Genomic DNA, 10969 nt, shown 5'->3' on the forward strand with positions numbered 1-10969 from the left:
GAAAATAGTGCTCTGGTTTGCTTTATATAAGGGATTTGAAATGATTTATACTTTTACTTTTGATAATTGAGTATATTTTAGTAATTCCATTTACATTTGATACTTAAGTATATTTAAAACCAAAATGTACTTACGTCATTTTCTATTAAATTATCTTTAATTTTACTCAAGTATGACAATTGAGTTGTCATATGTCAGTTGTGCAGAGGTGAGGATGGAGTCAAGCGCAGGACACAGAACTGAGTAAAATAACGTACTTTACTCGGAAAAATAAATCAGCCTAAATAATCCACGCAGGGATAACAAACCTAACACACATGACTAACACAAACCAGGAATAATCACGCACAAAACATAATGGGAACCAGGGTTAAATAGGGAAATAATAATAACTTAATGGGAACCAGGTGTGTACACTCAAGACATAACAAATGGACAACAGAAACATGGATCGGTGGCAGCTAGAAAGCTGGTGACGATGACCGCCGAACGCCGCCCAAACAAGGAGAGGCACCAACTTCGGCGGAAGTCGTGACATGAGTGCTTTTTCCACCACTGTAGCTTATACGGTTACAGAGTTGTGGCATTTGTTCTAATATGCAAATGTATGCCAATTTAAACTGATTAAAGGATGGAGGAATGAAAGAATCTATACATTTATGAAGTGTTTCCATCCCCCTGAAGTTCGTTTGGAGTTCCTAGCTTGAATAGTTAGAAAGCAGTGGCACTGCAAATAGAGTGCCTTCAGAAAGTATTCATACCCCTTGAGGTATTCCAATTTTGTTGTTACAGCCTGAACTTAAAATGGATACAATAATACCACATAATGACAAAGTAAAAAAAATACAAATGAAATTTTGCTAATTTATAAAAATTGAAATACAGATGTCACACACCTGAGTCAATACTTTGTAGAAGCACCTTTGGCGGCAATTACAGCTTTGAGTCGTCTTGGGTATGTCTGAATCAGCTTTTCACATCTGGATTTGGGGAGTTTCTCAAGCTCTGTTAAGTTAGACCTTACTGTTAAAAGCTTACTTACAAGCACTTAACCAACAATGCAGTATTAAGGAAAATAAGAGTCAAGAAAATATTTACTAAATAAACAAGGATATATACAAGGGATACCGGTACCGAGTCAATGTGCGAGAAAACAGCTTAGTCAAGCGTTAAAAGAAGGGGGGTCAATGCAAATAGTATGGGTAGCCATTTGAGTAACTGTTCAGCAGTCTTATGGCTTGGGGGTAGAAGCTGTTAAGGAGCCTTTTGGATCTAGACTTGGCGCTCCGGTACCGCTTGCAGTGCGGTAGCAGAGAGAACAGTCTATGACTAGGGTGGCTGGAGTCTTTGACAATTTGTAGGGCCTTTCTCTGACACCGCCTGGTATAGAGGTTTTGGATGGCAGGAAGCTTGGCCCCAGTGATGGACTGGTCTGTACACGCTACCCTCTGTAGCGCCTTGCGGTCGGATGCCAAGCAGTTGCCGTACCAGGCGGTGATACAAACGGTCAGGATGCTCTCGATGGTGCAGCTGTATAACTTTTTGAGGATCTGAGGATCCATGCCAAATCTTTTCAGTCTCCTGAGGGGGAATAGGTGTTGTCATGCCCTCTTGATGACTGTCTTGGTGTGTTTGAACCATGATAGTTTGTTGGTGATGTGGACACCAAGGATTTTGAAGCTCTCAACCTGCTACACTACAGCCCCGTTGATGTGGATGGGTGCGTGTTCTGCCCTTCTTTTCCTGTAGTCCACGATCATCTCCTTTGTCTTGATCACGTTGAGGGAGAGGATGTTGTCCTGGGACCACACTGCCAGGTCTCTGTCCTCCTCCCTATAGGCTGCCTCAGAGATCATCGACAAACTTAATGATGGTGTTGGAGTCGTGCTTAGTGATGCAGTAGTGGGTGAACAGGGAGTACAGGAGGGGACTAAGCACGCACCCCTTAGGGGCCCCCATGTTGAGGATTAGCGAGGCAGATCTGTTGTTGTCTACACTTAGCACTTGGGGTGGCCCGTCAGGAAGTCCAGGATCTTGTTGCAGAGGGAGATGTTTAGTCCCAAGGTCCTTAGCTTAGTAATGAGCTTTGAAGGCACTATGGTGTTGAACGCTGAGCTGTAGTCAATGAACAGCATTCTCATGTAGGTATTCCTTTTGTTCAGGTGGGAAAGGGCAGTGTGGAGTGCAATAGAGATTGCATCATCTGTGGATCTGTTGGGCGGTATGCGAATTGGAGTAGGTCTAGGGTTTCTGGGATGATAATGTTGACGTGAGCCATGACCAACCTTTCAAAGCACTTCATGGCTACAGACGTGAGTGCTACGGGTCGGTAGTCATTTAGGCAGGTTACCTTGGCGTTCTTGTGCACAGGGGCTATGGTGGTCTTCTTGAAACATGTAGGTATTACAGACTCGGTCAGGGACAGGTTGAAAAGGTCAGTGAAGACACTTGCCAGTACATGTCCTGGTAAACCGTCTGGCCATGCGGCCTTGTGAATGTTGACCTGTTTAAACGTCTTACTCACATCGGTCACGGAGAGCAGGATCACACAGACGTCCGGAACAGCAGGTGCTTTCATGCATGCTTCAGTGTTGCTTGCTTCGAAGCGAGCTCATAGGAGAAATTTAGCTCGTCTGGCAGGCTAGGTTTACTGGGCAGCTCGCGGTTGGGCTTCCCTTTGTAGTCCGTAATAGTTTGCAAGCCCTGCCACATCCGACGAGCATCAGAGTCAGTGTAGTAGGATTCAATCTTAGTCCTGTATTTACGCTTTGCCTGTTTGATGGTTCGCGGGATTTCTTATAAGCATCCAGGTTAGAGTCCCAATCCTTGAAAGCGGCAGTTCAAACCTTTAGCTCAGTGCGTATGTTGCCTGTAATCCATGGTTTCTGGTTGGGGTATGTACTGTGGTCACTGTGGGGATGATGTCATTGATGCACTTATTGATGAAGCCGATGACTGTGGTATACTCCTCAATGCCATTGGATGAATCTCGGAACATATTCTAGTCTGCGCTAGCAAAACAGTCCTGTAGGTTAACATCTGTGTCATCTGACCACTTCCGTATTGAGCGAGTCACTGGTACTTCCTGCTTTAGTTCTGCAGAATTATTTTAACAGAATTATGGTCAGATTTGCCAAATGGAGGGTGAGGGAGAGCTTTGTATGCGTCTCTGTGTGTGGAGTAAAGGTGGTCTAGAATTTTTTTCCCCCTCTGATTGCAGATGTTACATGCTGGTAGAAATGAGGTAAAATGGATGTAAGTTTTCCTGCATTAAAGTCCCCTGCCACTGGTAGCGCCGCCGCTGGATGAACATTTTCTTGTTTGCTTATGGCCTTATACAGCTCGTTGAGTGCGGTCTTAGTGTGGTGGCAGAAACATTATATACAAAATAAGTTACAAACGTGAAAAAACACACAAAATATCACAATTGGTTAGGAGCCCGTAAAACAGTAGCCATCCCCTCCGGCGCCATTCTGTATTCATAGGATGCCACCTTTTCGACAAGTCAGTTGGTCAAATTTCGGCCCTACTAGAGCTGCCCCGGTCAACTGTAAGTGCTGTTATTGGGAAGTGAAAACATCTAGGAGCAACAACGGCTCAGCCGCGAAGTGATAGGCTACACAAGCTCACAGAATGAAGTGCGTAGTATGTAAAAAGCGTCTGTCCTCGGTTGCAACACTCACTACCGAGTTCCAAACTGCCTCTGGGAGAAATGTCAGCACAATAACTGTTTGTCGGGAGCTTCATGAAATGGGTTTCCATGGCCGAGCAGGCGCACATAAGCCTAAGATCACCTTGCGCAATGCCAAGCGTCGGCTGGTGTGGTGTAAAGCGCGCTGCCATTGGACTCTGGAGTAGTTGAAACGCGTTCTCTGGAGTGATGAATCACACTTCACCATCTGGAAGACTGATGGACAAATCTGGGTTTGGCGGATGCCAGGAGAACGCTACCTGCCCCAATGCATAGTGCCAACTGTAAAGTTTGGTGGATGAGGAATTGTGGTCTGGGGCTGTTTTTGTTTTTCATGTTTCACGGTGTTCAAAGAAAAAGACTGTATGACGTTATATTATGTTTTTGAATAATAAAAGAAAAACATTTGCTTTATAAGTAGTGCATGATCTTAGGGTGGCAACACATAAATTCTAAGGGATTTCATTAATTTTAACCAAATGTTGCAATTGCGATTTGACTTGTGATTTAGAGCAAAACACTTGGGTGAACTGGAAATAGAAGAATTTTTCAAATTCTATGGTTGCAATATAGTGTGCACTTTGAATACAGTTTGACATGACAACAAATTAAAATGCCAGGTAGGCGTTATTGTGACAGGGTAGGAATCAAAGGGTTGACAAGTGTTTCCTACTGGACCCTATAATCTTTGGCTACATTGAATGTTTTCTTTTAGCTACTTCATGTAGCTGACATATTCTTGCTTCACGTATTCCTCTTTGATTTAGAAGATACTGTTCCAGAAATAACATGCAGATGTACAGTACCATTCAGAAGTTTGGACACATCTACTCGTTCAAGGGTTTTTCTTTATTTTTACTATTTTCTACATTGTACAACTATGAATTAACACATATGGAATAATGTGGCAACTTTGTGGCAACAGTTTGGGGAAGGCCTTTCCTGTATCAGCATGACAATGCCCCCGTGCACAAAGTGAGGTCCATGCAGAAATGGTTTGTCAAGATTGGTGTGGAAGAACGTAACTGGCCTGCACAGAGCTCTGACCTCAACTCCATCGAACACCTTTGGGATTATTTGGAATGCCGACTGCGAGCCAAGCCTAATTACCCCACATCAGTGCCTGATCTCACTAATGCGCTTGTGGCTGAATGGAAGCAAGTACCCGCAGCAATGTTCCAACATCTAGTGGAAAGCCTTCCCAGAAGAGTAGAGGCTGTTATAGCAGCAAAGAGGGGACCAAATCCATATTCATGCCCATGATTTTGGAATGAGATGTTCGATGAGCAGGTGTCCACATACACTACATGACCAAAAGTAACTCCAAATTAAGCGAATAGGAGGACCTGTTTCTTTAACTTCTCAACACAGAATGTGCCAAAGGGTTGTGGAATAACAACAAAATGTGGAATAAGTCAAGGGGTATGAATACTTTCTGAAGGCACTATATTTCTCTCTCATGGTCTACATTGACTAATGTAAATATTGCACATTTTAAATTGTTATAATTCTCCCTCTAATCCTTGGGACAAAATATCCTTTTAGTTTATTCAGCTATGTTCAATTGTATTCTTCATACTATAAAATGCCACAGAATTCAAAGCAAATCTTGTCTGCTAAATGAACTAGTGTAGTCCACAGCCATATGGTATTGCCAGATCATGGCCTAACATAAGGACAACAGAGTATGCTATTCTGTTCTTCTGAAATAGATTACATTTTCTTCATATGTTTTTTGGACCTGTCTAAAATAAATTATGCATGTATTGTGATGGTGTAGGCTATATTACATGGATTTATTATACTTTTTAAAATGTAGATGTTCCAAAGGTCTGCATTTGTGGCTTGTAGACTATGCGTGAAAGCTAGGAGATGCGAAATGTGTTTGTTAATTAGCGGTCAATTACTGTGAGTGCAGCCGTTATTTGCTTGAAAATCACCGGCTGACAAAATTTCATGACCGCCACAGCCCTACTCCCTGACCAAGGTCCTTCTTGCCTGGTTGCTCAGTTTGGTCAGATGGCCAGCTCTAGGCAGAGTCTGGGTAGTTCCATATTTGTTAAATTTCCCAATGATGAAGACCACTGTGCTCTTGGAAACTTTCAACACTCTAGAAATTATTTTATACCCTTCCCCAGATATATGCTCTACGGACAGTTCTGTGGACTTCATTGTATAGTTTCTGCTCCAACATGTACTGTCAACTGTGGAACCTTATATAGACAGGTGTGTTTCTTTCTAAATCATGCCCTAACAATTGAATTTGCCACAGGTGGACTCCAATCAAGTTGTAGTGACATCTCAAGGACGATCAATGAAAATTGGAGTGTCATATACAAAGGGGTGTGAATACTTACGTAAATGTGATTTCCTTTCAGTAAATGTGATTTCCTTTCCAATAAATGTGCTAACATTTCTAAAAACATGGTCATTATGGGGTATTGTGTGTAGATGGGTCTAAAAAAAATCAAAAAATTTTGAATTCAGGCTGTAACATAACAAAATGTGGAATAAGTCAAGGGGTATGAATACTTTCTGAAGGCACTATATTTATCTCTCATTGTCTACATTGACTAATGTAAATATTGCACATTTTAAATCATTATAATTCAAAAAGTATACATAGTATCAAAAATCTGTATATAAGCAATCTAAGTAGGGTCAGTCTGAACATCTCAATGTTGGTTTGGTGTTTAACTTAAATGTTGAAAGAGGAGATAAGTGTAGAATGCTAGATTTTTTTTTTTACCATTGAAGTTTATGGCCCCTTTCTGCCATTGAATTGTATTGGGAGCTCATTTAAATATTATTGTAGTACAAAAAGTATAAATGCTGTCAAAAATATTTTCTCAAGCAATATAAATTGGGACAGTGTACACATTTGGAAGTTGGTTTTGTGTTAACAACTTAAAACGTTTAAGCGCTAGAGTGAATCAAATAAATCAAATAATAATAAGACTGTAAGAAATCTAGAGTTGTGCTTGGCTTCAGCAAGCACATCTAATTATAGATATCTATGTTTGGGCCAAATATAGGCCTGTCAGGACTGGACCTGTGTAGATATTGAAATCAGGGCCAGTCCAGACTGGACAAAATCTGAACCAAACATAGATGGCTATGATTGGTTCATGCTTTGTCTGGTCTGGACCAAAAATAACTGTCCTTGGACGTTGAAATCAAGGCCGGTCCGGACTGCACCAAAAAAAGACATCCAAAAGACGTCGCTGATGGTAAATGCTTAGTGGGTAGTAACTCATATACATTTTTTCTCACAACTCCTGTGTGCTGTTGTAGGTCGACACCCACATCCATGCTGCTGCCTGCATGAACCAGAAGCACCTCCTGCGCTTCATCAAGAAGTCTTACCAGGTGGACGCTGACCGTGTAGTGCAAAACATCAAGGGCAAAGATGTGACCATGAAGGAGCTGTTCGCCAACCTCAAGCTGCACCCCTATGACCTCACTGTCGATTCCCTGGATGTGCACGCTGTGAGTCATACTGCTAGCTAGTTTAGCGATCAAAGGGGGAAAAGCAGTCCTGTGACCACAGGGCAAGTGCGCTCCTACCTCCTGTGTCAAAGGTCCAGACCTCTTGGCAGAAGCCGTTGAAAGGTTACATAGTAAGCTGCATACGGTGAAACTATGCATCTTTGATATTTTTAAACTTTTTCCAATGTGAACACTCCTTGGTCTTACGTGCTTCTCTCTCGCTCATGTCTTAAGGGCAGACAAACCTTTCAGCGTTTTGACAAGTTCAATGCTAAGTACAACCCTGTGGGAGCTAGCGAGCTGCGTGACCTGTACATGAAGACAGAGAACCACATCGATGGAGAGTACTTCGCCAGGATCATTAAGGTTAGACTCAGCTATGGCTTAGTTAGTTCCCTTTTGTAAACATCGCTTGATTACAACCAGCTGATTCTATATTTTTCGCACCCAGGAAGTGGCCTCTGATCTGGAGGATGCCAGGTACCAATACGCAGAGCCCCGTCTGTCCATCTATGGCTGCAACCCTAATGAGTGGACCAAGCTCTCAAGCTGGTTCAACAAGCACAGAGTCTTCTCCCCTCAACTCAAGTGGATGATTCAAGTGCCCAGGATCTAGTAAGTTGTATCTCTCTGTTCTTCAGTGAATGTGCTCTACCCTTTTTGCACCCTTTGGCAAGTTTGGCAAACTCAGTATAAAATTCTACTCTTTTAGGGGTACTTGGCCCTCCAAGTAAAAACAAACAATCTTTTTTTTTAAATGGCTCTCTAAATAATGAAATTTGTACATTTAGAATAAGGTCTGAAGAACATGTTTATTACCATGGCATCTCATGTTTGTAAACTACTAACTGCTCATTCTCTGTACTTCCACCTCAGTGACATCTTCAGAGGTAAGAACTTCGTGCCCCACTTTGGAAAGATGCTGGAGAACATCTTCCTGCCTGTTTTCCAGGCCACCATCGAACCCCACGCCAACCCTGAGCTCAGCATCTTCCTCAAGCATGTGAGTGAGACTGGCATGAGGAACCAGGGATGAAGGAGTTTTACATTTTAAAGCTGCAATATGCAACTTTTTGTGCATCCTGACCAAATTCACATAGAAATGTGTGTTATAGATCTGTCATTCTCATTTAAAGCAAGTCTAAGAAGTGGTAGATATGTTCTATGTGCACTATTTCTGCGCTTACCTTTCTCAAGTTTTGTTTTTTGCGTCTTTTACTTTCGGTTTTGTAAATCAGCTTCAACCTGAAAGTACAATATTTTTGGTTATGGAAAATATATTTCACAGCGTTTTAGATGTTACAATGATTCTCTACACTATACTTGCTTGTTTTGTCACACAAACTGAAATTAGGCAAACTATTTGAATTTTAGCAACCAGGAGTAGTTCACTCAAATGTCCTAATTCATGATTGTTCTCCAGCCTTGATGGAAATGTTATCAGAAGGTAGGAATTTGAGTTTTAAAATGTGTTTTTTACATTTTCAATCACTTAAAAAAAAAAAAAAATAGTTTGGTATGATATATGAAGAAAATAATTTGAATAGCAAGGCAATCACTTCATTCTCCATCTTCCTCTGCTCTGTAGGTGACAGGTTTCGACAGTGTGGATGACGAGTCCAAGCACAGTGGTCACATGTTCTGCACCAAGAGCCCCAAACCAGAGGAGTGGAACATTGCCAAGAACCCCTCCTATACTTACTACATCTACTACATGTATGCCAACATCACTATGATCAACCAGCTCCGCAAGTGAGTATCGCATGTCAAATCACAACCCACTGGGCACACAATGGTTGAACCAACATGGAATAGATGTTGAATTGACATCTGTGCTCAGTGGGAATCCACACGTCCTTCAAGAAATTGTTGCATGAAAAGGAAAATTCAAACATGATACACTCATATCATTGTTTGTTTTGTGTTTTTGTTTGCATTCTAGGGCTAGGGGAATGAACACCTTCCAGTTCAGGCCCCACTGTGGAGAGGCTGGAGCCGTCACCCATCTGCTGGCCTCCTTCATGACAGCTGACAACATCTCTCACGGCCTCAATCTCAAGAAGGTCTGTAGCCTCTCCAAACAAAATGGTCTCCTCTGTTTCTTTGACACTATCAAAACCTAAACACATTACACAACTAACTCCTATAGTCCTAATGTTGACGTTTGTATCTAACCCTCCCACTCAACAGAGCCCTGTGTTGCAGTACCTCTACTTCCTGGCCCAGATTCCCATTGCCATGTCTCCACTCAGCAACAACAGTCTCTTCCTGGAGTATGCCAAGAGTCCTCTTCAGGAGTTCCTCAAGAAGGGCCTGATCGTCTCCCTGTCCACGGATGACCCCATGCAGTTCCACTACACCAGGGTGAGGCCAGACTGGGAGCCCGTCTGGCAGTCTGTGTGTTATGTAGAAAGATATTTACCTGTTTTGGTGCGCTCTTGGTTATTGTTGGTGCATTATGCGCCAATCAACTGGCCCAAGGTTCCATTCAGTTCAAAATGGTAACGGCTGATTTTTAAGCTGATCCTAAATCAGTTATAGAGAGTAATTGAGATGCCAAGCTTACTCTGCTCTGACTGTGTGTCCTCAGGAGCCCCTGATGGAGGAGTATGCCATTGCAGCCCAGGTGTTCAAGCTCAGCACCTGTGACATGTGTGAGATCTCCAGGAACAGTGTGCTGCAGAGCGGCTTGTCTGATGAGGTAAACAACACAAGAGACGACAAACAGGATAGACAATATACTACCTCATAGACTCACAATTTAGCCACACTTTGTAAGACCTGAACCATTATTATTTTACACAAAGACATTATATTTTGTTACTTTACAATCTACATTAAAGTATGAGTTCAATCATAGTATGGACTAGTTGGATGACAGCACTGTAAATAGACTGCCATGTCTAATTGCCATCATAACATCTTCAGCACCAAAACGTGTTGCCTTGGTTTCTTTCTACAGGAGAAGACTCACTTCCTTGGTTCCGACTATCTGAAGGAGGGCCCTGAGGGCAATGACATACGCAAGACCAATGTCGCCCAGATCCGTATGGCCTATCGTTACGAGACACTTTGCTATGAGCTCAACCTTATTAAGGAGGGTCTGAAGACTGAGTGAACAATCTGAGATGTTATGTTTTATGGTGATGGCCCCTGCTAAATGTACCGATTATTTAAGACAACCTTCTTGTGTACTGGCGTTCCCTCCATGGCAAACCACATAATCTATTTATTAGAATACAGCCACCAGCCATCATCTGGTGGCTGTGTGCAACTAATATCAATTTAACACAGTTTGCATATAGTGATTGGTCAGTGCTATCCAGGATCTTTGGGACTTCCTTAACCCTTACAGATTTCAACTTTAAAGGGGTAGGGACATCACAAGAATACCAGTTTGCACGGACCTATAATGATAATCCTGTTTGTGTCTGTTGTATTCTATCTTTTCATTTGATTGGTTTCACTGGCCTTGTACTTGTTTATGAATGTGTGAAAACAATTACTCTTTCTAGATGTGTCATATTGTGGGGGACTCAATTGCAAGAATGATTTGAAAGTAATAAATGTTAAAACAAATATCATTTCATTTCTCTATTAATATTTTTTGTCAAACCAAACCACGACAGAATTGATTTGCTGAAATGTATGCCCTTGCCCTGATTTCTGAGTGGATGCAAATGACATCGTCCTGTGATTGTGTCAATTGGCCTTCTCCTACAAATCAAGACATCCATTCGTTGGATGAGACAGCAGGAGTTGACGACGCCTCTTAGCTCACAGGATTAA

General features: G+C 42.1%; 1 protein-coding gene across 1 annotated transcript in view; it reads left to right on the forward strand.

The window, feature by feature from the left end:
• LOC120059294 (AMP deaminase 1-like) overlaps positions 1–10755 on the forward strand; it is a 35772-nt gene extending 25017 nt beyond the window's left edge. The window contains exons 8-16 of the mRNA XM_039008242.1: positions 6986–7180; positions 7415–7546; positions 7632–7795; positions 8057–8183; positions 8769–8932; positions 9123–9243; positions 9371–9544; positions 9771–9881; positions 10143–10755. Of these exons, the coding sequence (XP_038864170.1) occupies positions 6986–7180; positions 7415–7546; positions 7632–7795; positions 8057–8183; positions 8769–8932; positions 9123–9243; positions 9371–9544; positions 9771–9881; positions 10143–10298 (1344 nt within the window). The 3' untranslated portion in view covers positions 10299–10755. The remainder of the gene's footprint in view (positions 1–6985; positions 7181–7414; positions 7547–7631; positions 7796–8056; positions 8184–8768; positions 8933–9122; positions 9244–9370; positions 9545–9770; positions 9882–10142) is intronic.
• The last annotated feature ends 214 nt before the right edge of the window (positions 10756–10969 follow it).

This window comes from Salvelinus namaycush, chromosome 14 (assembly GCF_016432855.1).
Source record: "Salvelinus namaycush isolate Seneca chromosome 14, SaNama_1.0, whole genome shotgun sequence".
Lineage (NCBI taxonomy): Eukaryota > Metazoa > Chordata > Actinopteri > Salmoniformes > Salmonidae > Salvelinus > Salvelinus namaycush.